This window comes from Delphinus delphis, chromosome 7 (assembly GCF_949987515.2).
Source record: "Delphinus delphis chromosome 7, mDelDel1.2, whole genome shotgun sequence".
Taxonomy (NCBI): Eukaryota; Metazoa; Chordata; class Mammalia; order Artiodactyla; family Delphinidae; genus Delphinus; species Delphinus delphis.
In genome coordinates this window covers 72259577-72286720 of record NC_082689.1, presented here as the reverse complement: position 1 = coordinate 72286720, position 27144 = coordinate 72259577, and the positions used below count along the sequence as shown (strand labels likewise).

The 27144-nt window shown below is 44.3% G+C and overlaps 1 protein-coding gene across 5 annotated transcripts in view; it reads left to right on the top strand.

Annotated features, from left to right (window-relative positions):
• The window catches only part of TANC1 (tetratricopeptide repeat, ankyrin repeat and coiled-coil containing 1), a 229378-nt gene that overhangs the window by 40644 nt on the left and 161590 nt on the right, over positions 1 to 27144 (top strand). For 2 of the 5 annotated variants that reach the window (XM_060016744.1, XM_060016741.1), the window contains exon 1: positions 26688 to 26761. The exons of 1 other annotated variant lie outside the window; for it this stretch is intronic. In XM_060016744.1, the coding sequence (XP_059872727.1) occupies positions 26709 to 26761 (53 nt within the window). In that variant the 5' untranslated portion in view covers positions 26688 to 26708. Of the gene's footprint in view, positions 1 to 13437; positions 13541 to 26687; positions 26762 to 27144 lie in introns of those variants that run through there. 2 more of the 5 variants (XM_060016745.1, XM_060016742.1) reach the window with 2 other exon arrangements.

Sequence of the window (27144 nt, the reverse complement as noted above, 5' to 3'; positions counted from 1 at the left end):
GTGTGTGTTTCTCAGGTTAAATGCAGTTTTCAGAGTTTTAAATTTGCTTATATTTTATGTACTTTTTTTAAAAAATGAAGGACCGATGCCACAGAAAGCAGCCACATATAGAAATTAAAAAATAGGACCCTGACTGAAATAGTTTGGGACCTTCTCTTGTGCTTGTTGATTTACAGCCTGGCAAGACTCTTGTGTGTGCACGTTTTGAATGCTATTGTAGAACAGGCATGGAGATTAAAACGTCTTGTCACTGTTACCCGGCATCCCACAGTTCAAAGGCAGCCAGTTACATAGTACTTGGCAGGAAGCTGCCCATTTTGTATATTTTTGAGAGAAAAGAGAGAATGAGGTGTCTGTGCGGAGCATTTTATAATGAAGGAAGAACAGCCCAACTGCTGTAGACAGGTATTAAAAGGCTATCCCACTGGCCTCATAACTGTATCTGCTACAGAGTCATCCCCATGAGGCCTCCAGATTGAGAAGAAAGCCCACAGTTGTGCTGCACAGCTGTTAAAATAGTTAATACAGTTCTTCCTAAACCATTATGGGAAATGCAGTAGTTGGCTTTTGAGAACATGAACTTGTAGTGTATTGGGGGTCTTTGGGATCATTAACAACTTGATTCTAGCAAACAGCAGCAGACGAGATTATGTCGGCTCTGTCATTCATTGTTTAAAAATTGTCTTAAAGTATACATAACAAAAGTTACATTTTAACCATTTTTAAGTGTATAGTTCAGTGGCGTTAAGTACATTCCAACTGTTGCACAGTCATCACCCATCCATCCCCGGTACTTTTTCATCTTCCCCAAGAGAAACTATACCCATTAGACACTAACTTCCCATCCTCCACTCCCTCCTGCCCCTCCAACATCTATTCTACTTTCTGTCTCTGTGCCTTTGCCTCTTCTAAGTATCTCATGTGCGTGAAATCATAATATTTGTCCTTTGTGAGTAGCGGGTCTCATGATGCTTAAGCTGTATCTGAACAGCTTTCACCATATGCCATTTTCTTTTTGATCATAAAATAATTTACTAGGTAACCTTAGACTATTACAGCTCTAGGACAGAAGTTTGAAACTGACATGCCTTCAGGGGCCAGAGAGTAGTAACATCTAATATTTATAGAGCAGTTGCTGTGTATGAGGCGCTTTGCAGGCAACGACACATTTCCCCTCACACCAGCCTTATGAGGTAAATACTATTAATACCCAGGTTTGCAGATGGGAAGCTAAGAGATGAATTACTTGCCTAAGATAATGACATGGCTGGTATGTGGCAGAGTGGAGGTGCCAGCTCAGTTGTCTCTGCTCCAGAGCTCTTGAGCTCTCCTTGATTATACGCAGGTGGAGGGAGCAAAGGCAGACGGGATCCTGAGCTAGCGAGGGAGTGAACCGAGGGGGAAGGCTGAGCCTCAGCTCCAGTGGTGGGGTTAATTAAGGGAGTAGTGGAGGTCGAGGGGCTGCACGGCTGCCTGCCGTGGGGTGTCGCAGAGTAGGAATGCGGGCTCAATACTGCTGGCACTCCCAAACTTCCAAGAGAAGCTAGACCATTATTTAGAGATGACCTCTGGATTTCTGAGTGTTTGAGACCTAACTCAAGTAGAAACTACAACAAAGCGTGTGGGCCAGACAGAATATCTGTGGCACACTAGTGTGAGACCTTTTTTTCCGGAAGCCTTGTACTTATCCAGACCCTTCAGCAGTTTGTACCCCTAGGACACTCATCGCTTGCCATTGTTTGGACCCAGAGGCAGGGTCTCGCGGATCTTTGCTTCCCCAGCTGCCACGTTTTCGGTTAATGTGTGCTGAGCCAGTGAGTCTCGACAGCGCTCATGATTTCCACCTGCGTGCTGCCAAGAGTTCACTGAAAGTCTAATTCAAAACAAAACAAAGCGGTTGATTTTGAGAGGCTCATATCCTCTCCTGCGGAGCTTCATAATTTATTGTTTCATTGGGGCTCCTTTGATTTAACGATGCTGATTAAAATAGGACTTTAAAGTGTGTGATTGTTTTCCTTTAGAAAATCCCACCAAAGATACTCAAGTATACGCTGTGTACAACACATACAAACCTGAACCGCCTTATTTTATTAACAGCCGCCAGCGTTTGTGACATGCGTACGGCGTGCTCGCCACTGTGTTAAGGATTTTACATGCCTTATTTTGTTAAATTCGGAGTTAATTAATCAAGAGTTTGTGGACTTGATTGAGTTTTAGTATCGGAAGGGCTTGAACACGTCTAATTCAATTTGCTGACTTTGCATACGAAGCTGGTCAGGGTGAGCAAATTTAAGACTGGTTCAAGGTCATCCATCTGTTGTATGGTATAGCCAGAACCCTTTGGACATACACACCTGTTGAGTGGTATAGACATAACCCTCTCGGATGTACATATCTGTTGTGTGGTGTAGCCAGGGTCGCCCCCCTGCCCGAAATACTGTCCAATAGTCTTTTTCTAGACACCATAGTGCTTCTACTTTTCTCTCTCTACCAACTGTGGGAAACACAGGGCTTATTAAGTTAAAGTGTAATAATTTGTTACCACTCATATAAACAGCTTCTGAACTATGGATTATTACCAGGGGGTTTGAAGTTGTTTGCTAGTACAGGTATGGTTTTAGAACATCTGTTGTGCCTTTGTGAAATGTCTGTAGTCTGGAGTTACATGAAGCTAAGAAAAGAGACTCAAGTCCTTACCTCATTAGCCCAGGACCCCAAACTAAAAGAGCTGACCATCTTACACATAATACCGTAATTGACAATGTAGGGCGAATGGTTAACTTAAAACAGATTATTTACAAACGAATGATGCATAATCATCATATTCATCTAATATTTGACCTTTTGCAACTACTTTGGTAGTTGCCAGTGGTTTTTGAATCCATGTTTTAAGCCAGAGGGCAGGGTTTGGGCCCTTCTTGCATTCAACTGAAACTAATTAAGGCTTTTCTTTTTAAAAGTTATTTTCCTATTGACAAAAGCAATCTACATTCTGGTACAAATTTCTTTAAAAGTACAGAAAAGTAATTTTACCATTCAGAAATTTACTTCAGACATTAAAATAAAATAGTAAGTTTTATTTAAATTGAACAGAATATAACTGAAATTAAAACTGAAGGACTTGCTGAACTTAAGATGAATCTTTTTCAAAGTTAATGTCCCCCCACACACACCTGAAGAAGATTGCTCTAAAGTTAAAAACAATATATGAAAAATATTGGCAAGCTAGCACAAGAATGCAGATTACTGTGACTTCAAATTTCCTGTCTTTTCTACTTTACCATATTGTCCACATATTAGAAAAGGATAAACAATATAGAGTGGCATATAATTAAGGGCTAGAGTGTGAGATATAGGCCATAAGTCAAAGTTTAAGGGCTGGAGAGGGGACTTGGAAAGTCCTATTTAAAAAATTAGGGACTTCCCTGGCAGTCCAGTGGTTAAGACTTCGCCTTCCAATGGAGGGGATGCAGGTTCGATCCCTGGTTGGGGAGCCAAGAATCCCACATGCCTCAGGGCCAAAAAACATAAAACATAAAACAGAAACAACATTGTAACAAACTCAATAAAGACTTAAAAAAAAAATGGTCCACATCAAAAAAATCTTAAAAAAAAATAAGAGAACTAAAGACAGCTAAAAATTTTTCCTAGAGAGATCAATATCTTTTTCATCATTTCAAAATTGTACAAGAAAAATGCTCTGCTACTTAAAAATAGGTTGGAGAGAGTTCCCTGGTGGTCTAGTGGCTAGGATTTGGTGCTTTCACTGCCCTGACCTTGGGCTCAATCCCTGGTGGGGGAACTGAGATGATTTGAAAGCCCTGGATGTACATTATTTGGTTGCTCAGACAGCCTTTTGAGGTGTTCGTACTTTGATCATTGAAGTCTGATCATTTTAACTCAGACTGACCCTGATAGAGGGCTGTGCCTTATAACTTTTTATATTGTACTTACTTGTCAATAGCAAGACCTTTTCCAGGATTCAAAAAACACTCAAATTTGGAGGGCTAGATTATAAATGGCTTAGGGTACTCTGACCACTTCCTTTGGTTTTGCTTTGATTTTTAGCCCTCTGGGTTTAGTTCAGGAGCTGGAAGCATGGAGTTTATTCTACATAATGCTACCTTTGCAGCCTTTGAAAGCGATTTCCTAGCATGCCTTCTAAGCTTGGACCAGCCCAGTGTTTGCACCCAGATGCCAGGCTTGTTGCAATCTTCATGGGCTCAGCTTGACCTTCAGGGGTCGGCCTAAGTTGCCCTCTACTTTGAGGCTTTCCTCAACTACTTCAGCCTTCTTTGGTTCCCTGTCCCCTCTCCTTTTCTGTTATGCAGTTTAGCCCATAATTATATGCTAATCTATGTTGTTTATGCTTCTCTTGCAAGCAGGCCATATGAAGCAGTAGAAGGGATGGGAGCTTTGAAACCAGCATAATCTGAATTCCTGAGCCTGTTTCCTCATTTTCAAAAAGTTGTGGTTTAAAAAAAACAAAACAAAACACTTAAAACTTAAATTTGCAATGTATGATCCAGTATTGTTAACTATAAGTACAGTGTTGTATAGCAGATCGGTATAAATTTTTCATCTTACATCACTGACACTCTATATTCATGGAACAGCAACACCCCATTTACCCCCCACTCCCCACTCCAGCCTCTAGCAACCACCATTCTACCTTCTGCTTCTATGAGTCTGACTGCTTTAGATTCCTCATATGAATTGGAATCTTTGCAGTGTTTGTGCTCCTGAGATTGGTTTATTTCATCGAGCAAGCATAATGTCCCCAAGTTGCATCCGTGTTGTAGCATATGACAGGATTTTCTTTTTTTGAGGCTAAATAATACTCCGTTGTACAGATGTGCCACATTTTCTTTGTCCATTCATCTGTTGATGGACATTTAGGGTGCTTCCAGTCTTAGCTATTGTGAATAAAGCCGCAGGGAACATGAGAGTGCAGAGAGCTCTTCGAGATCCTGATTTCAGTTCTTTTGGATAAATACCTAGAAGTTGGATTGCTGGATCATATGCCTCATTTTTTTTTTTTTTTTAGGGTTTGTAATACAGAATTTGTGCACCATGTAATGCCTGGCACACAGAGTGGGTCCTCTCCTGTCTGGAGTCCTTGAGCAACCTCTTTTGTTCATGTATATTCACTGGGCTTTATTATAGTACTTTATCATAGTACTTCTTGCTTTACTAATGCCTTACTGGTTTTGACCATGTGTTCAATAACTTTGATAATTATTTTGGAGAGAAGTCATTATCCACATCTACCCCCTCAGCCCCTGCCAAAAACAAAACAAAACAAAACAAAAACCCAACAACAAAGAAACCCAAATTTTTATTCACTGGTCACTCACAGCAGCTGTGTCATTGAGGAAACATTGACATTGCTTTTGGTTTTTAAATGACTGTGTGTTATTCCTTCCCAGGACTGAAAAAATTGCAAGGTTGGAATTTTCAGGATTGTTAACAAGATCAAAAAGCAAAGATATAATGCCAAGGGGGAAAAGTCTTTCTACAAAATAGTGGTAGGAAGCAGAAAATGCTAGAATTCTGTAGAAAATGATAGGTGTTGCAAAAATAAGCTTTGACCAGAAAATGAAGGTTGCTGTTTTTATGTTATTTTGAAATGGAAGACAGTTTAGCCATCTAGAGTTTTTAATGTCTGATTTTTTTTAAGGCTGTGGATAAAAATGTACATATAAATTTAGCTTTGTTAATAGCATTTTAGAAGACGACTTGATTTCTTGCAGAGAATTATCTAGTTATTTTCATATTCTGTATTTCATATTCAGTAGCCATAGATGTTAGCTTTGAGGTGGTTTATAAGAAGTCCTCTGATTCCCCTCCACCCAGGGAAGACACAGTTGCCGCCATTTCTCTGATTTTCCTCGGGTTTCATCTTAGAACTAGTGAACAAGGGGGCCGTGGCTTCAGTACCCACGGGCAGCATGGGGGTGTCGAATTCTCAGGGAACAGATATATCCTATTTGCTTTTGCTTTGTTGATGTCTCATTGCTGAGGTTTTAATTTCTGATAGGTTAAGATTCAGATCCTGTGACTTATTTGTGTTCTGCCCAGAGGACCCTCGGCTTTTTGTGATATGAGTCATTTCCTTGTGAGGCCCACTTTGGGCCAGGAACCCTCCACCCGGAGGTGGGGACAGCAGTGCTGGCACCTGCAGCTGGAAGTCCTGTGCGCCGGGAGGAAAGAACGGGAGTCTGCAGCGCTGGTGGCCTGGCAGGGAGCGGTGCAGGGTGGCAGAGTAGCCTGACGGAGCACCTGTGTCCCCTGACCAGCTGCAGCCCAGTGGGTTCAGAGTGCACCTCCGGTCCCCTGGAGGATTTTCAAGAGGCAGGCAGCGCCTCGGAGCCCAAGGACTTACAGGTTATCCAGCGAGGGGCCCGGGCTCAGTTATCAGAACCGAGCGAGAGGGTCACCCAGGCCTGTGGAATGCAGGAGAGAGAAGCCCAGTCATTAGACACAATAAGGTCAGGGCTGGTTAAGCAGCAAGAACAACTTGGCTTGAGCTGTTTAAATCTCTTATTCTAGAAATTCCCGCTGGCTCACGCCAGGGAGGGGAGGGTGCGGGCAAGAGTCAAGAGGCTTCAGCTGTGGGGAAGGAAGGATGGGCTGTGGAAGCTGGAAACAGCAGGCCAGGCCTAGAAGGCCTGGACAGCCCAGACCTGATGAGATAAGCTTTCGGTACTGGGTGGGTCGTTGTAGCTTGTTTGTAAATGGACGGGTCTCAGAGTGTAAGTAGCATATTCAACAGTGAGCTTGAAACAAAACTGAGAGTTACTTTTGTGAATCTGGACATAGATTGAGTTTTTAACTCGATTTAGGTAAAAAAAATTCGTTGAACCAAGTATAAATCGTAACCTTATGATTATAGAACTACCAGTTAAATTCATTACTCTCTTTACTAAACCTAAAGCAAATCGGTACTTGAATGCTATTACGTATTGAGACATAAATATGAAGTTACCCAATAATCAGTTCTGAGTTAGATGAATGATTGAAGCCGTTTGAGGTTAGATTTCCTTTAGATCAAGGATAAACTCACCCTAACCTTTGCGGTTCAGACAGGCACATGCAGTTTGTTGCAGAATTTACGCCTGGGCTCTCTCTGTCCTGTACAGATTAGACTGCAAAGTAAATCGAGGCTTGCCCCATTGATCACAGAATTCTAACATTTAAACCTGTATTTTTAAAAACTCTGTCAGAAAGCAGGAAAACCAATACCTTTAAAGACTATAGAAATGCTTGGGCTGTTTTAAAACAGCTCATTTAGATACCTCCTTCCTTAAGATCATCTGGCTGTAGGGCTTCCAGACTGTCAGTAGGCATCAGCTGTGAGATGCAGAGATGGGGGGCATGGTGTCCATGCAAAAGGTGCAATCCCTCTGCTCAAGGAAGTTTATGATCTGGTGAGCAGCTTCACTCACAAGTACCACAAGAAAAGGTAGATGGGAAGTGATGAGAGCACGTGGCAAGTGTAAGAGTAGCCAGAAGGAAGGCTCCCAATCAGGATGGCAACACCTAGGGGTGTGTGCCTTTGAAAGTCTGTTCTGATGGTCACTCGTATTGGAGACCACATAGGGACAGTGCATTGCAGTTGGATACAGTGCCCATTCCTTTGTTTTGTTTTGTTTTGTTTTTTGGCCTTATCCTGCGGCTTGTGGGATCTTAGCTCCCCGACCAGGGATCAAACCCTGGCCATGGCAGTGAAAGGGCAGTGAAAGCGCTGAGTCCTAACCACTGGACCACCAGGGAATTCTCAGTGCCCATTCGTATTTTTGAGAACACTTGGTTCTTAGGGACTGAGGTTGCCTCTGTGGGCATCTTCTCTCCTGAATGTAGTTACTGGAGATCCACTGAAAAGAAAATAACCTTCTCTTAGTGCCTGGGGTGATCTCTCAGAGCCACTAATGGTGCTATTTTGAAATGCTTTGTTTAGGTGTTCTTGGACAGTTTTGGGGATTGAAAGGCTATTTAAACTATAACTGCCTGTAATCTGCTGTTTGGGATTTTATACATTGTCTCCTGTCAGGCATAATTTCTCAGGATTTTCATTGTGCCTTGATCTAGCAATCGCCCTCCATCTTCTTAATCTATGGTGACTGGGAAAAACAAATATTTCCCTCCTGTTAGAGTTGTATCTAGAAGAGGAGTAAACTAGCTCTCAGGGAGGGCCTGGGAAGGAGGTGTTGGAGAAAAATGGGAAGAAGCTGGGAAGTTCTCTTCTGAATTGTGTGTGAATTTAGTTACTGATTTTGGCAGCTTCGGAGACTAAATAGATCTTCTTGGTTTCTAGGTGTTTGCTGGAGAGTTGAGGTTGCTGGCTTATGACTTTCACCCCGCCCCCACTCTTTCCCCACTAGTATGTAAATCTTTTCTCCCACCTTTGCCTGAATCAATTTTGTTATGGAAAGGAGAGAATGAAAGTTTTCCCAGGGAGAATGAGAAGGTGAAAGAAGGAAAACCCAGGGCTGAGGCAAGAGCTTGGTCTGTTAGTCAACCACTGCTCTTGGAACCTAAGAGGTACTGGGCCCTGTGGAAGATACAGAGGGATGATGTGGGCCCTGCCTTCAAGAAGCTTGAGGTTTAGTTGGGAGAGAGAACTAGCAGACCTGAAACCCTCGATTGAAATTGGTAGAGAAGTTTTGCATCAGGTGTGCGTTCAGAGAAGCGTGACTTGAGTTGGGAGCTTTGAGCCAGCAGTGGTATTGAGTAAATGGCCATGCAGTGTACCTTGGAGAGACCAGTTACCCTGGGAGGCCACAGAGGAGGGTGAGTTAATGAAAGCCCAGTTAGGAAGTGGCAGAGGTTATGGACAGATGTAGCAGCACCTCTGATAAACCTATTTCAAAGGAGGAGTTGTTGAGGGTTTATGACGGGTTCACAGGCCATTGTGTCTGTGTGGTTGATTAAAATGCAGACTCTTGGGCTGTACTCCAGATACTATGATTCCCTTCGTATGCAGCCTGGGGCGTCCAGGAATGGCCCAGGTCCTTCTGGTACAGATGACCTGCAGGATATACTTTGGGCAACACTGGTAATGGATGGATAATGTAAAACTGATTAATTCCTCCATGAGAGACTGAAATTGGGAAGGAGGCATCCCAGCTGGACAGCCTGATTTTTGTCCCTCTGTTACAGGACAGGTAGAGAGCAGGTAGCCCTACGAACTAAGGAACAAGGAAGTGAGAATAGAATTAGCTCTCCTCAGCTGGAGACGGTGTTCCCTGCAGTCCTCACCCTTCCCTCAGGTAGCCAGCATCTCTTATCCAAGCACTGTCACATCTGAGAGAACATCATGATGCTAATTGAGATCAAGTTTCGATTCAGCTCTCATAGGAGCCTAGGAAAGCTTTGTTCTCTGGGCATTGTAACTCGAGGCAGTTACCCTGTAATGAGGGTGTGCTCTGTCAGATTCAGTGAGCAAGAAAATATGGGTTATCAGTTAAAAAAAAACAAGCAAACCTGTCAGTACTGTTACTGGAAGAACCAGGAGAAATCATAGTGGTAAATCCAGGTCTTCACATCTGAAAACCATATTATAATCACTTCTCACATAGCAAACCCTTGACATAGGGATGGTCTTTACCGATGAGCTGTGAATCGCTTCCTCTCACTAACTCCATGACAGTGCCTTTCCAGGGCTTACTTGGGGAATGACCCGATCTGTCCCCACCCCGTCCTCTCTCTGGGGAGTGTGCACCCCCCAGGCCCTACCTCACACCCACTCCAGCAATCATCCCCTGCAAGGTGTTACTCACTCCAGCTTCCTCCAGCCCTCTCCCCGTCCATTTGTGTTTCTCCTCCCATTCCCTTCTTTTAGGCATAAATATGTCCTGCTCCCTACCTGCCGCAACAGAAGAAAACACCCTGAGGATAGGTCAGGGGCAGTGGTTCCAGGTCCTGGCTATGCGTTAGAATCAGCTGGTCAGCTTTAAAAAGTAACATTTGGGTCCCCAGAGATTCTGTTTTCATTCTTCTGGGCATCAGAATTGTTAAAGCTCCCCAGGAGATTCTGGTGGGTGGTGAGGATTGAAACCACCTCCGTGTACTTGATAGGTTTAATGGTACTAGCACTACACCTGTATTAAGGAAAATGGAAGCCACAAGATTTGAAATGGAAATAAGTATTTTTATATAATGCCTGTTGCTGCTCGAGTCCCAGACGGATGCGGAGTCCCCAGAGTTTTCCTCCTTCCTATTTTTTGCCTTTATTTAAGTTTGCTTTCTATTAAGCACCAGCATTCAAAATGAAACAAAACAAAGAGCTTCCTTTTACTGGCTTCAGGATTTCTGTGGGATTGTTCTCCACTGCGATGCATGAGCTCTCAGAGCGGGGTGTGACCCAGTGAAAGCTGTGGGCTTCATCACTGGTCACCCTCTCTGGGCCTCACCCTCTCTGGAGTAGCATTCAGTGCAGCAAGACCCTGTACCACTGGAGGACTTGGACTGTCACACGAAATCGCCGGACACACACTTTGGACGATAAACACAAACCCCTAGTCATTGTGGTCCGAGGATGCCCGCTGCTAGGTTTCTGGAAGGACACTTAAGAGAAAAAAGCTTATTTCTGTTGGATAAACAACTTTAACGTCTCTCTGTTCATCTTTGAAACAGTGATGACCAGGAGGTAAACCCTAATGATTCTCCTCAAAAGCCTTTTCAGGTTTTATTTTTAGGCACTAATTGGAAATTAGATCCATGACAATGAAAAGGTAGTGATTGGCAATTGAAGGCAATCATTGGCAATCATTCACCTGGTCTCTGAACGTCTGTTTTAGGTTCCATAAAAATTCCTCCAATAAGTGTATGTTGTCTTCTTTTGCAGTTTACATGAGAATATTTTGTGGCATAATGCTTGTTTTTCAAAACTGTCTTGGGCCCACATTTTGGACTGTGCATTGAAACTGAATGGAACTCTTTGGGTGGAGGAGTGATGAAATGAGAAAATGTAAAAAAGTAAAAAGTTCCATTTTTTTCCTCATCTAACATTGATTTTAAAGGACAATTGAAAACTCGAGGCCTAGTTTCTCTTCTGAGTCTGGTGGATGAGTGATCTAACTGTAGTTATAAGTAACTTCTCAAACACCACTCAGAGTTCCTCTGGTCTCGTTGACCTCCGTTTTTCCTTTCTGTAATTACTGAATATGGCCCTTAAAACCCATGTAGGACTGAATACAGAATCTAGACTCTGTGATCTCATCACCACAAAAACAGACTGTAGGGACAGTCCTTTTTGCAGGAAGTCATCTCCCCTTGGGACTTCTGTGACTCTGTAATTTACAGAGCTGTCTTTGTCATCTTAAACTCAGAAAGGACTGCCCCACCCACCCCGCCCTTACAGAGGTAGTAACAAATGGGTTGCTGTAGGTGAAGAGGCCAGAGAGAAAGCACGTGTGTGCATCACCTGTTAGAGATGTAGTTGTAAGAGTGCACGCAGGTCCGTGCGTGCTCTGGGCCGAGGGTCTGCATGACAGCAGGCATGTCGTGGGCTGTGATGGCTATTCTTTTAGATTTGTCTGTTGGCTGTGGTTGGGACAGAAGAGGCGACTGCCTTTTCTGCTGAGGTGTGTTATGTGGAAGGAGGTTGGCTGAAATCCTTGCGGCAGCTGCGAGATGGATTCCTTCCCTGGCTGCGAGTCTCGGTGAAGAGGCAGGTGATCCCTTTTATGAGTGAATAATAGGAGGATGCCTCAGATATTTGAGCTGCTGTGCACCAGGTGGTGCTGTCCTGCAGTGAATGCTTAAAAACTACCAGTGAGGTCAGCAACCCCGGGAGGGAGAAACCTGGAGCGCTCAGAAGGCTTGGCAGAGTTTATGGGCTGTCGCCGAACATGAGGTGAGATTTGACAGAGGGTGACCACCTGGACTGTGTAGGTTTCTCCTCTGCGTTCTCCTTGAATGAGACCTCAGCTGTCCTGAAGTGGGGGGGAGACTGGACCTGTGTCCTGCCTCGGTCCCTGGTTTCCTCCCAGAGAAAAGCTCCCGTGCTCCGTTTTTATTTTTGAAGTCGTAGTGGGTAAGGGGGGCATGTCTTGTAGAGCCCATCGAACAGACTTACAAGGGAGAAATAGGCCTCCACCCGTACTTTGCATGCACAAACCTATTACACTCCGGTGCCTTGCCAAGGTGGTTTTGTTGGCTCCAACGTGACTACACATGATCCGTCCTCTTTGGCAGTGAAGCCCGGCAGCGTTGCTGCAAGGGGATTGACTTGAGCCAGAGCCCGGTTGTCGGTGTGTTTGAGCATAGATAGCACCCTTGAAAAAGAACGTCTTCCAGTACCAGAGTAGTAGTAAAAAAGAATATTTCCCAAGGAAATGGACTCCGAGTCAGTCATGGAGAACCTCTTGTTGGACTCCTTTAATGAACAAACATGCATTGACATCTGCCTCTACTTTTGATTACAGCAGGAGGGTGATGTAGGGGACGGCAGGGAAGACCAGCCCTTGAGAAACGGGGAGGAGGGGAGGTCAAGGCAGCAGGAAGCAAATGCTAGAATGCAGGTACCCTGCATTCTACCACTCTCAAGGTGCTTTGACTGCAGAGGAAGGACTGGCGAGGTTCCATGGGGGTGGGTGGGGTGGGGTGGGGTGGGCAGGCAGGTGATACTTGAGCTGTGCCTGGAGGATGACTCATCTCCAGAGTGGGGGGAGGGGTTTCAGGATGAGGGACTGGGGAGAGTAAAGGTGTGAGATTGGACAGTGTGTTCGGAAATGATGAGTCGTATAGAGAGCTGGGACCTGTTAAGAGTGAGGTAGGAAATACGGGAAGAAAATGTTCTGGAGAACTTGAGCGCCCTGAGTGCTTTAGAGAGGTTCTTGGCTCGATATCTCAAACCTTTGAAACATTTGTGCTTTGGGCTGCAAACTCATTAGCATCACTTAAAGAGAAAACCTGAGATAGAGAGGGTAGTCCGGACACTGCAGTACCTTGCTCAAGACAAGGGGCTTTCAGTCAGTGTCCCTGGTCACTTGGACAGAGGGTATCGGGAGAAGGAATGAGTTTTCTTGGATTTGCCAGCCCATCACCCTGTTTTTTCCCCTGTTAAGAGTATGTAGATGCTGACAGCTGTTTCCTCTCCATCACTGCTTTGTCTGGAGTCCTGGTTGTAGCTGTGGCTTTTTTGGTTTTTTTTTTGTTTTTTTGCGTCACGCGGGCCTCTCACCGCCGCAGCCCCTCCCATCGCGGAGCACAGGCTTCGGACGCGCAGGCTCAGCAGCCATGGCTCACGGGCCCAGCCGCTCCGCGGCACGGGGGATCCTCCTGGAGCAGGGCACGAACGCGCGTCCGCCGCATCGGTAGGCGGACTCTCAACCACTGCGCCACCAGGGAAGCCCGGTTGTAGCTAGTTTTATAAGCTCTGTGCTTCTTGCGTCAGAGGACGGGTATGCTGACCGGTTTTCTTTTTTGCAGTTCTCTTCCCAGCTTTCTGTGGTCACAGAGGAACTTTCTGGGTGCCCCCCGAGTAAGACAGCGTCTCTCTGTTGCCAGCAAGTAGAGTCTGGGGTGAAGCGAGGTGAGTGAGACCCAGGGAGAATTCGTGCTCTGACAGACCAAGTTTCCCAAGATATGTTACTTTCTGAACAATTTTGAGGTCTTTGAAAGTGAACTGGGATTTTTTTTTTTTTTTTTTTTTTTTTTTTTTTTTGCGGTACGCGGGCCTCTCACTGTTGTGGCCTCTCCCGCTGCGGAGCACAGGCTCCGGACGCGCAGGCTCAGCGGCCATGGCTCACGGGCCCAGCCGCTCCGCGGCATGTGGGGTCTTCCCAGACCGGGGCACGAACCCATGTCCCCTGCATCGGCAGGCGGACTCTCAACCACTGCGCCACCAGGGAAGCCCTGAACTGGGATTTTGTTCAAAGAAATTTAAGAATAATTTTTTAAAAATTCGTGACTTAATTACGATGTTAAAGCAGTCATTATTAATAATAGGGATGCATTGATTCATTCTTTTAAAACTTTGCTGACTTTTTTTGGTGCCCGTTTCAGGGTTTTTTGGTCTCTATGGTGCCTAGCACAGTGCTTTTCCATTAAAAACATCTAATATATGTTGTGTGACTGGCTTAATATCTTACAGTTTGTAAACAAAGAAGTAGAACTGATAAACATTTTCAGACTTTTAATAATGTCAGACTGGCTGTCAGTTTTTTTTTGCTGTTTTTTAAATCGAGATGTAGTTGGCATGTAACACTATTAGTTTCAGGTGTACAACATAACTAGTCAATAGATGAATATATTGTGATGTCTGTTCTTTATCATGTCATTTTCTTGTTCCCCAATCCCCATGAAAAACTTATCAAGTTTAATTACAAACCTCCCTTTAGTTACTGAGACAAATAAGGGAATGTTTTCACCTGCCTTACCCAGCTGCTCTTCCCAGGTTGTTTTTTTTTTTTTTTTTGCGGTACGCAGGCCTCTCACTGCTGTGGCCTCTCCCATTGCGGAGCACGGGCACCGGATGCTCAGGCTCAGAGGCCATGGCTCACGGGTCTAGCCGCTCCGCGGCATGTGGGATCTTCCTGGACTGGGGCATGAACCTGTGTCTGCTGCATCGGCAGGCAGACTCTCAACCACTGTGCCACCAGGGAAGCCCCCCCAGGTTGGCTTTTCAGGGCCACAGCAGTTACAATGGCTTGGGTTCCATCTCCCATCTGCTCTACATACTGTCTTTTTTTTTTTTTTTAACAAATTTATTTATTTTTGGCTGTGTTGGGTCTTCGTTGCTGCACGTGGGCTTTCTCTTGTTGCGGTGCACATGCTCTAGGCGCATGGGCTTCAGTAGTTGTGGCACGCAGACCCAGTACTTGTGGCTCATGGGCTCTAGAGCGCAGGCTCAGTAGTTGTGGCACGTGGGCATAGTTGCTCTGTAGCATGTGGGATCTTCCCGGACCAGGGCTCCAACCCGTTTCCCCTGAATTGGCAGGCAGATTCTTAACCACTGTGCCACCAGGGAAGCCCCTCTACATACTGTCTTGTTAACCTCTTCTGAGTGTGTCCTTCCCTTCCTGGGCCTTAGGAACTTTAAGCAAGTTGCTAAACTTCTCCTGTACTATGGTTTTCCTGTACTGCAGTCTTACATGTAAATTGTGAAACAAATACCTACTACAAGGGGTTTGGTGAGGCCGGAGGCTCCTGATGGTTAAGAGTTTGTTCTGTTTCTCCTTTTTTGTTTGTATTCTCTATCTGCAGTGTGGAGCATATAGTAGGACTCAAATATTCCCTCTTTCCTTTAAGGAGAGAGAGAATTGGCTGAGAACGGAGTCTCTAATCCCATCCTAAGTGCACACAGCTTGGAGGACTGTTGTTATCCATGCTCAGGTGCTTACGGTTGAGGCTGTGGAGTAGGGATCCCCAGGAGGTCCAGGATGGAACGGTTGACTAGGGACATTGGAGGCTCTGCCCTGGATCTCTTTTCTGTGGGTGCTGGAAATGCTCCTCCGTAGGAGATGGGGTCAAGGTTAAAGCTGCTTCCAAACCTCTGAGTGTTCTTGAGACATGCATGTGACGTGCAGGTGCGCTCTGCCATCTGTCCAGCATGGCTTACTCCTGGGATTTCATATTCTGTGCTCACCCCTCCTGCCGTGCCTGGCTCGTCCATGAAGAACACAGTGGCCAATTGTCCCCCACCTCAACTTTGTGGGAATCCTGCCAGAAGGTAAAAACTTCTCAACAGGCGCGTGGCAGGGGAGTACACATCATAATCTCCTGTGAGGTTTCAAAGATTAGGGCACCAGGGCTCACCCTAGGTCTGCTGAAGTAGAATTCGGGGGATGGGGCGGGCGTCCCTGCTATCTGTGTGTGTGTGTGTTTTTAGAAGCTCCTCAAGAGGTGGTGGTGTGTAACTTCTTGAAAGGTATTTGTATGTGGAGTAGACTTAAAACAAAAACCTCTTTCTGAGCCTGAGCACATGTTTGGGGGCATTATTTTTGAGCTCTGCTAACTAGTGTGACCAGTTTATACTGCCAAGGCGAGCAGTCCCTTGTAGTGCCATAATCTGCATCGTAGAACCATTTTATAACTTTTATTTAAAATTGCATAGGACAACACTTTCTATGGCTGTAAGTATACAAGGAATGAGGAAAATGACACTGAAGAACAACTTACTAAATTTAACGAGAGCTTAGGTTTATTTAGAAATCCAGGTGGGAATCTGCTTAAATGGAATTTTTGCCACTGTATGCAGGGATTTGCATATTGAAACCAAAGCCTTTCCGACTTGTGGTAACACATTTCTCAAAATAATGTTGAAATAGCAATTTATATGCACTGTGCTAAGAGTTATTGGACAGGAAATTTAGTAAGTTAGACATTTTTTCCTCCTCCAGTTTTTGGGTGGTAGAGAATTTAGGCTAATTTTTCTTTTCTCTTTCCCTGGGGACCAGCTTCAAGGAAATAGGAGCTTAATAGCAAAGATCATGTTAAATGGCTTTTGTGGGTTTTAACTATGTCTCTTTTGCAAATTTCCTTTTCTCTGGGGAAAAAACCTTTGCAATCTGTTGTTGTTGGTTTTAATAATTTGATGGGTTTGGAGAAGGGTGGGTGTCTATTTGGAAATCAAAGAACCTTACCATTTAGGGAGAGACCTTACAGATGATCTGCTGTCTGGTTTCCATCACCTCAACTTTATAGAAACTGCTCCTAAGGTCACACATGGCCTCTAATAGGACTTGTGACGTGACTTTTCTGTAGCACTTGATATATTGATCTCTCCTCATTTGAAACTTTCTCCTTTGGGTTCCTTTGCATTTTTCCTACTTTTCTCCTTTCGTTTCTTCCTAGGCCCTACTCTTCCTGCTGTTAATGTTCATGTTCCCTGGGCTTGCATCCTTGGTGGTTTGCTTTTAGTCTGCTCAGCCTCTTTGGGGAGCTTCAATATTCCTGTGGCTTTAGCCACCACCCACATGTTAATCACCCCCAAGTCTTTCTCTGAGTTTACCCTTGTCTTAAACAATCTTTTGGACATTTCTACTTGGATGACTCATACGTACTTTTAACTTGAGCTATCCAAACTGAACTCATTTTCCTCCTAATTATTGCTTGCTTTCCACTCTCCACCCCCCAAAGTTCCCTCACCCCCATGCTTCTGTCTGCTTTTCCCACTTTGGTCATTGGCACTGTTCAAGCCAGAAATGTGTGACTCATCCTTCACCCTCCCTCACTCAGTCAGCTCCATATCGTAATTGGCGATTAAGTTCTTTTTTTTTTTTTTCAGTACGCGGGCCTCTCACTGCTGTGGCCTCTCCCGTTGCGGAGCGCAGGCTCAGCGGCCATGGCTCATGAGCCCAGCCGCTCCGCGGCATGTGGGATCCTCCCGGACCGGGGCACAAACCCGCGTCCCCTGCATCAGTAGGCGGACTCTTAACCGCTGCGCCACCAGGGAAGCCCAAGTTCTATCATTTTAATATCCCAGATAAGAAAGGAAAAGGCCATTCCAGTGACATTTAATTGGGCTTTGAAAGTTGTAGTTGGGCTGTATAAGCAGATGTAATAACGTGGGACCATTTATGTCATATACATTTCTTGCTAGGCAGAGTCCTAGGTACTTGTCATGTTGTTTCTAATTCTTACAGTTATTCTGTAGTATGTCATCTGTGTTACAAAGGAGGATTCTAAGGTTTAGAGAGTTTAAGTTACAGGCTCAGGATCACAGGGTAGGTAAAGCATGGTGGGTTAGGATTTGGGGATTTTAACCCTATGGATCGGTCTGCCTGCCTCCAAAGCCTGTACTGTCATGTCACTCTGTCTTGTTATGTTCCCATGATGCCACAGATTTAGACTTCTAGTGAGTAGGTTGACTGTGTTGAAGGCAGGAACTGGGTCTTACTCAGATTCCTGTGTCTGTGTGTGTGTGTGTGTGCGCGCATTTTTTTTTTTTTTTTAACATAGTAGATGGTAAACACAAGACTCTTAAATGGCAAAACCATGGTCTATGTCTTCTGTGGCTTCATCTGGGTTCAATCCCTTGTTTTCCTATTAGCTGTGCACTAGCTGGGTAGCCTGAGATAAGGATGGTAGGGTCATGCTGCTTACCCTTGCAGGGTTTTTATGGGAAAGTGCTTTAAAATTCAGGGACAATTTTGAGAAATTCTGTTTAGTTGTGGAAGTTGATACAGTTGGCCAGCCCAGATGAGCTTTTTTTTGTTTTTTTTTGCGGTACACGGGCCTCTCACTGTTGTGGCCTCTCCCGTTGCGGAGCAGGCTCCGGATGCGCAGGCTCAGTGGCCATGGTTCACGGGCCCAGCCGCTCCGCGGCATGTGGGGTCTTCCCGGACCGGGGAACGAACCCGCGTCCCCTGCATCGGCAGGCGGACTCTCAACCACTGCGCCACCAGGGAAGCCCCAGATGAGCCTCTTTTTTTGGTTTTAAATAACAGCATGTGAAAATATAAAGTCTTCTGGACCTCTGATCGTGCTGATTGAATCATTCGTGTGCTTGCAGTAATAAAGGCAGAAAAGTCCCTTCCAAGTAAAAACCTTGTTAATGAGAATAGTATATATAGATCTGATTTTTGCTCTTCTGAACATAACTTTTGGAACAGATGAGGATATGATCTCTGAAACCAGATAGTACGTATTTAGGTCTAGGCAAGTGAATTAAAGCAGAGTCTATTGAAGTTTTTTCTTCTGTTTGATTGATCTTAGGACGATGGACTTCAAGATGTGCTGTACCAAAACAATCCCTAAATCCTGGCACAGACGGTTCTGCATTTTGTTTCCTCATAGCTCTCTCCTCTTGCCCTGTCCTGAGAAGGAAATGCTCTTTGTTTTCCGTCATAGTTCTCCCTTTTCCATCATAGTTTGGTAACAAGGTCCTCTGAGGAGAGGGTTGTCTTTAGTGAAGGTTTAATGGTTTCTAAATTCCACAGTGACAAATTGGTTTTATATATCCTGTCTTTAGGCCCCATGCTGTGCAATAGAGGCTGGTCTTGTACATCATTTAATTTCGGGATCCAAGGCTTAGGGTGCCAAAAGTGAGGGTCTAGTGTTCTTCAAGAGAAGAAATGGAGTGCCGTGTTAAGAGGGAAGGTGTGGCCTGGGCAGGCTACGAAGTTTCTCTGACTCTCTCTTTATCCCCTCCTTTCATCAGAGAGGACAATTATAGTCCCTGCCTCCTCCTTGCTGTGAGGACCAAACCAGACACTTCACAGTGGAAAACGTAACGGTGCCTGCTACTGGGTGTGTTTGTGTCCCCACCTCTGCTGTTATTTTTATGGTGGTTTGTCGGATTCGTGGAGTAAAGGTCTTCTTCTGTTTGTTACAGATTTACAGTGTTGATAAGAGATAATTGTAAGAAGTCATAACATAAGTCTGAATTGGAAATGAATGGCTTTGTGGTTTTCAGTGAGTTATCGGTACCTTGAAATATGGGCTTTATTAGGTTTGTGAGAAGGAATAAGGGAATTGGCTTGGGAAGTTGGACTACATAAAGACAAGGGCCAGGTATTTATTATTTTATATCCAGCTCTGTTGCAGACTCGCATATTTTTCTGTACCAGAAAGATGTTTCAGTGAGACTGTGACAACTTAGTACATCTGTGCAACATCTTCATTTTATCTAGAACAGCTTCACATCTACTGTCTCTAATTCAGTCATTCAAGAAACATGTGTTCCACTGGGTTCTAATTGGGCTGCTTTTCCTTTAAGAAGGCATTGGGACCACACACATATTTAGGAAATAACTTTGTAACTGTGTTCATGTACTGTGTATAAGGAACCTTTCCAGTTTGGAGACTGTAGTTTCTGCAACTCAGCCCCTCAACCCCAACTTGAAAGGAGAGTGATCTCTGTGTATATGTATGTGCAAGTGTGGTTTCTGTGCCACTTCACAATACCGATTTTGTTCCTTAGGTCTGAGATATGTTTCATACTTGTGTGTACGTGTCGAGAGGTGGTGACAGAATTCATGATCAAAGGTTTCACTGCAGAGTTAAAGGGCCTTCGTTGAACCTGTCAGTGTGTTTTAGAGAAAAAAAAAAAATCTGATGTTCATACCTGGCATGTCACCTAACTTCAGGTGTAAAGCTTGAACTTCACAGGTTTGATTAAAGTTTTATCTGACTTTAAAAATGACGTTTGTAATCTCCATGCATAGGAATTCTGGAATTCAGAACTTAGTCGATGTGTTTTTTGCTGTTGGGTTGGGGTTGAATGCCTCCAGTTTAGATCAGAGCTACCATCCTAGCCCTTCTGGAAACTGCACAAGGCTTTCATCTTTCTGGGAAGTGTGGCTGGTGCCACAGCTGAAACAGTGAGCCAGATTTAGGTAATTTTATTAGTCTAGAAAAAGTATTACACTTTGGCAGCTGTTGTTGTAGGTTCCTAATCATGGAAACAAAAACCGTCTGTTACCCAGGATCCATGAGAAATTGGCAGTGGCCCAGTGTAAGTCCATGTATTTTGGGCTCTGAATTATATTTATCTTCATAGGGCATCCCCTGTGAAGGCATGCAGCTGGGGAATGGCCTGGCTGTATGAAGCAGAGAGGGCAGAAGAGGCCAAGCCTTGGGTACCAGTCTTACTAGGAAGCCTGATCCAGTTAACTGGAAGACTATACTTGCTAGACCTTAAATACCTTTTAAAAGGGTAAGAAGAGCATCCATGAAAACAATAAAAGTGATGTAAAACACACTTGTCCCCAATATTCACCCTGGCTTTCCTGGTTTTGAATATTGTCTCACGCTGTAAATTTCTACAGCGCGCGCTCTCTCGCTCTCTCGCTCTCTCGCTCTCTCGCTCTCTCGCTCTCTCGCTCTCTCGCTCTCTCGCTCTCTCGCTCTCTCGCTCTCTCAGCACCAGGCTGGCTATTGTGAGTTAGTAATTTGGTGGTGATGGACTTCCTTGTTAAATAGAACTTTTACAGACTACTCTGAAAACTAATCATGGAACTTGGCATTTAAATGTTAAGAGTGGTGCATATGTGGAATACCCAATCCTGCTAATGTGTGCCAATTAGTAAGTTACCATCTAATTTCCTGAATTTCAGTTGTTCCATGAGTGGTGTAAAACTGAGCTCCTGTTTCTATAGAAACTCCTGGGCTATTAGCAGAACTTTTGGCAAGTCTGAGTAATTGTTCTGTTGGGTCTGACTCTGATTCTCTGGGTCAGGGTCCCTAACCCTTAGGGTCATTGGATGCACTTCAGAGGATCTGTGAATGTGGGTGAGTGGGTGAAGAAAAAAAAGTACATCTTTATTTTCACTATCCTCTAGCCAAAATGTGTTTTTTTCCCTCCAATCATGAAAGGGGCCCATAAACCATGTAGTGTCAGCACCTGTGGCTTTGCCACTTAGAAATTACACACTTTTGTATCACATTGTGGGAGATAGTTTAAGCTATCAGTTATGCCTACCACTGCTCAGAAAACTACAGTAGCTCTTAGACCTGCTCTTGTGTCATGTTATTTATGCATTAAGAAGCACACATTACTGTTATCACAGATTGCTTTCTAAATATTTTGATGTCGTTTCAATATAATTGATTTTCTTTGTAATCGCATTTTCTATGTCAGAATCGCTCGGGAACATTCTGATTGGAGGGTCTAGACGGCTGAAGCAGCCCGTGGCACTTAAAAGGTCACATGCTCCTGCCTTCGATGACACCCTTGTATTATCTTTCCTATCTTCCTTGGAGACTGGATTTGTTAACATTTAAAAAACAAAACAAAACAAAACTCTACATGTTTGGCTTTTATGTCCTAGCATGAGTTGTCTTTGACTTTTACCGTCTAGAGCGCTGGTATTCCCCCATTTTGGGGCTGTTGGAATGGATTAAAAAATGTAGCCATCACCTGTTCCCATGTGATCTTTCTCATGGGCCCCCGTGGCAGTCGCACTTGGCGATTGCCCTGCAGCCAAATGTTTATGGCCCAGAATGGTTTCCCTTACAAAGTTCAGATAAGAGCACCGTGATCCATGTGTTGAGATACTTGCTTTAGCTGTGGGAAGAGATGATCCTGTGTGGCTTGTATGAATTTGATTCAGCTCTCCACTGCACTAGCACTGCAGGCATTCCCCAGTTTATTTTAGAACTTGATGTCCAAGGTTAAGACCCTATTACATTTATTGGACTGTGTAACACAGCCCAGAGAAGGAAAGCTTGGGTACCAGGCCGTTCCTTGCCCCAGCCCATCACCTTTTAATAAGCTTCATACAATTCATTCTAGTGAGAAATGGGCAGTTTTTTTTGTTGCTGTGTTTTTGAGCTCCCCTCTTGAATAACGTAGTTCCGAATTTCCGGGTAAGTGATAGGAATAGGGGAAGCATTGCCCATGTGGCACAGAGGTCTCTGCCCCCAAATAATCTTCCTCGTTGGCAGTATGGCCCGTCTCCGTGTTCTCCCCCTGTAAGCTCATGAACTGAAGAGTGTGCTCTTTTCGTTGCATGTATATTGTTGTGTGATGCCTCCAGATCATACACATTGACAGCACTGTAGTTTGAAGTAACTGATAAGATGGATGCCTAGCAGAACTTGAGGGAGTGGACAGGAGGTGTCTTTCAATAGAGGTAGATTCTCTTTTTCAAGATAGATGGAGGCATGGGATGCCTCTCTGGGGGTGTGGGGGGGTTGTGTTTGTGTGTGTGTGTGTCCACGCATGTATGTGTGGCCAAAGATGATTTTTCTCCCCGTTTGAAGGTTTTGTCTGGTTTACCACCTCACCAGGCCCCTGGGAGCTCGTCTCTCATTTTTATCCAAAAAAGTAGGCATAGAATAGGGACTTCATGGTCGGGCTCTGGAGCGAAACTGCTTGGATGGGCCCCCATGAGCTACATGACCCTGGGCAAGTCCCAGCCTCTCTGTGCCTTCACAGAATGGAGACATTAATAGTACTTTCCCCAGAGGGCGGTTGTGAGGATTAAATGACTGTGTGTGTGTGTCTGTGTGTATACATACATGTATGTGTGTGTGTATATATATAAAAGTAAAGTGATTAGAGCAGGGCCTGGAATATAATTAGTGTTAAATACATGTTGCTGGCTGAACATCAGAATCACCTGGGGGAGTTTAAAAAAAAAAACTACATGGGTATTGCAAACTCCCAACTTAATGAAATCAGGGCCTGGAGAGGTTAAAACCTTGTTCAGAGCATCCTAGCAAGGCACTGACAGAAGTGGAGGAGGGATTTTGACGTCTTGTATTCTGGGGCTTTAAGAGAAAGATCTGTCTGTCAGCTCCGTAAGCAAGAAATCTTTGTGTAATGAATAGCTGCCTTTCACGGGGCATCTTTGAAGCTGTCTGACCTTTTTCACTTTGAGGCCAGTTGCAGTGCAATTTAAAAAATTTAATTTCTTTAGATTTATGATACCAGGCTTCATTCAGCTGGCACTGATGATTGAGTACCTTTACACTTTTTGAAAAATGGACTTTCTGACATGTCTTCAAGGTCTCTTCTCCTTTCATACCAAAGGCGTATCATCAACCCATGCCGTAGACTCCTCAGAGGAGTTCCTTTTTCATCTGTGGTGATGGTTTATCAGCTACTGTGATGACAGTGGCCCTAGGAACAAGAAATGAATCTTCCCCCTCACAGTGATAGCACCTACAGGTGGAAGAGACTTGGTATTGTCCTGTCAAACGGTAAAGGGAGCGGTGTTCCTGTTAGACAGATGAGCCCGTGAAAGGTGAAATAACTTGCCCAAGGTCATTTTGTTAATGTAATGCCTCCTACCTTTACTCAGGGACCTGTGATTGTCACACATCAAGAAGGTGGTCAGGTTCATAGCTCTGTTGTGTGATACAAGTGGAAAACTTAACGGGAAGGAGAAGGGAAAAGAAAAGAGGATGTCATCGGGGTGGTTGTTAGGGAGCTAACCGCCATATGAGGGTTGGGACTGGGGTCTCCAGTTGCTATAAACCTTCCACAGGGGAGCATCCTGTGATCCTGGTCACATCCTGCACGGAGCTCTGTGAGACAGGATGGGACCACATGCAAAGTCTGTGGTTCATGTTCAAACCCTAGGTGGTTCTGTACGGGCTTTTGGCCTCATGGCCGCTGTGGCTTAGCGTTGGCTTTCTCCCAGCTCTCCTCGGCTGGAGCCATAACAACGGTACTTTCACCCTCATACAAAAGCCACTGTGTCCTTTAGACTTGTATTCTGTGCTCTCCTGGTCACCTCCCTGTCCCACCTTCCCTCAGTTCATTGAGGACTTTGGAGGCAGCAGGTCAGAGCCTGAGCTTTCAAGGCAGACCTGGGTTCAAGTCCCAGCTTCACCTTTACAAATTGTGTAACCTTGGGAACGTTGTTAATCCCTCTGAGCCTTTGCTTCCTTATTAATAAAAAGGAATCAGTAAAACTGTCCCATAGATTTTTTTTTTTTTTTAAGGATAAAATGAGATTACATATGAATGTAAAGCTCTTCCACTTACCTGATACACAGTAAACACTTAGTAAATAAGAGCTGTTCGGGTGGTTGCTCTGCGACATGTGAGATCTTCCCGGACCAGGGCTCGAACCCGTGTCCCCTGCATTGGCAGGCGGATTCTTAACCACTGCGCCACCAGGGAAGTCCCATGGGCCTTGCATTTTAAATGAGGATGCTATATTTACCTAAATTTATTAGGCTGGCAGTGTGTTTCGAGGTACAGTTATTTCCTTTGAGAATTATAGCTGGAAAAATTACGTTCCTCCCCGATGTATCCATTGATACTGAAGTGAGAAAGCATACTGTGCTTGCTGGTGAAGCAGAGCAAGGTCTGGCCATCCAGAGTCCCGCAGACTAGTGGAGGAAGCAGGTGGGTGAGCAATTAAGACAAGACCCAGAAGGCTTCTAAGAGGAAGCTTTTGAGGTGGGTTTTGAAGTGGGCTTGGGAAGTGTCTTTGCTTTCTCTAATAGATTAAGTATCTATGACTGTCTAGATGGTGGTGGTGATGGTAATAATGTCACAGTTATTTTGTCCTCGAGTTAGGTAGTGTCTTGCTGTTAGGTTGAGAGGTGGGTGCTTGGCTGGGGAACGTCCGGGTGAAGACAGCTTCTGGATGAGCAGGGGCTTTCTGCAAGACTGGTGCTCAATCTTGCTCCGGAGCCATTGGCCTGGGAGGCACGATTATTGCCAGGAACGCTGCCCTTGGTTATTTCCCTGTCTGAGCCCTTCCTGGTTTGAGGCAGAATGTATTACTTTCAGGTTTTCTGTTATTATACTTATCCCTTCTGTATGCATATTGGAACGCCAAAATATAACCTGCCTGCAGCTGGTGCTTCTGAAGGCCTGGTAACAGAACAGGTCCTGCTATGGAGATGTGCTGTTCATCGTGTATAAGTCAGATAACTTGGGCCATAAACTTGGAAATTTGTACTTGGTATCAGAAGAAGTCTTACATTATTAGTCCAAATCCCTTGTGGGAGAGAATTGATTTTGATTTCCCCTCCGTAACAACCTTGCTATTCTTTCATTTAAGGAGATTTATTTAGTGTTTGTTGCATGTAAGGTACTTTTTTTGGTGCCATGGGGGATTTGTAGAGTTCAACATTTTTTACTGTGATTTTGATTGATAACCATCTGTAAGTACAAAGTGGCATGTGGAATTAAAGATACCTTTTGACTATCATGGCCTGGGAAGGCTCTATGGATGAGATAGTGTTCAAAGTTGAATGGAACAAATCCCTTCACAATCTAGAAAAATGGCTCTTGTAGCCAGAAACAGGTAGCTTCTTCATATTTTCTTCCGAAAGTGAAATTTCTTTTTTGCCAAGTGTTATCAAAATGAAAACGTCTTTAAACAAACTTGTATATAGTAATTTTTTAGCAGCTTGAAATACTGGCTTAGGAGAGTTAGATATTTAAGGACACTTCTCTCAAAACAACTTGTATATCTTTCTACAGAGTCTTTTAAATATGGGTTGAAAATGATTTCAATCTAATAGGGAATTTCCACTTAATCTTGTGCATCAGAACTTAAACATTTGAGTTCAAACCTCATGCCCAGAACTCTTTTACATTCATATTACTTGTGACTGTAAATTTACTTTGCTTTTAATGACTTAGGCAAAAAGACGTCAGGTTTGAGTATAAGACAAACCTAACTCTAAAGAAAAGAACAGCAGAATTAGAGGCACAATTTGTAGAATGGCTTTGAAGAAAGAGGACCAAGTGGTTGGGTCGATGTGTCTTAGGGGGTAAATCACAGCCGAATGATGTCCTGTTTCCCAGCTCTGCATGTTAAGCAATACCAAGGGCCGCTTTTTTACTTACCATCACAATTGCTTTCTGGTTTCTTGGTCAATAACCCCTTCTCCTCCCCACCAGCTTTCCTGGACGAGGCGTCTGAATCCTAGAGAAGTTTGGTAACATGTTCCCAGTCACAATGCCAGGACCAGGTCTCCTAATTCCTAGGCTCCTTCTACTACCCGGGGTGGGGGTGGGGGGGGAAATGGGAGAGAGACCTCCTAGAATTTCAAGTATTCATCAAGAGTTGGTTTTTCCCCAGCCTCCTGGGATCTTTAAAAGAGTGTCAAGATATGGCTCTTGCTTTCAGGAAGCTTCTAGAAGGCAGTTTTGCGTGAATTTCCAGCAGCAGCCATTGCCGCCTCTAGCAGGGCTTTGTTTCCTTTTGTGGTCCCTGTCCTGCTTTGTCTTCTCTTACTTCCTCTCTACTATATTATTTATTCTGTAGGCTGCTTTAGACAGCACCTCCCCACCCATCACCACCACCCATTTCCTTTCTTTTGATAAACACTAAAGGTTGCCAATGCAAAGGAAAGTTCTAAAGGCAGTACTACAGAAGACATGGCTATCGTGTAGGTGAGTCTTAGTCTTATTAGGTTGAGATGTTTTTGAGCCCCTAAAACTGAGGATGTTTTTGATGTATCTCTTCTCTTAAATTAAAAAAAAAAAATTCTTAATGATCCTGTGCATCTTACTTTCCAGTGTTTCACTGTAGCAGTAGCAGTGTTTCACTTGCTACTCTGTCTTTATTTATTTTGTCAAAAGAAAGGAGGCACCTTCTGAGACTGCTTTGCTTTGAGGTCAGATGGATGGTTTGATGCAAGAAGCTCCTTTTAGTGGAGTGAGCACAGAGCGTGTGTTTAGGTGTCCAGGATAACTGGATAATAAGGGTTTATTATCTTGAGATTTTAAGGCTGACTCAGGTGTGGACATGAAGGGACATTATGAAATGCAGCATT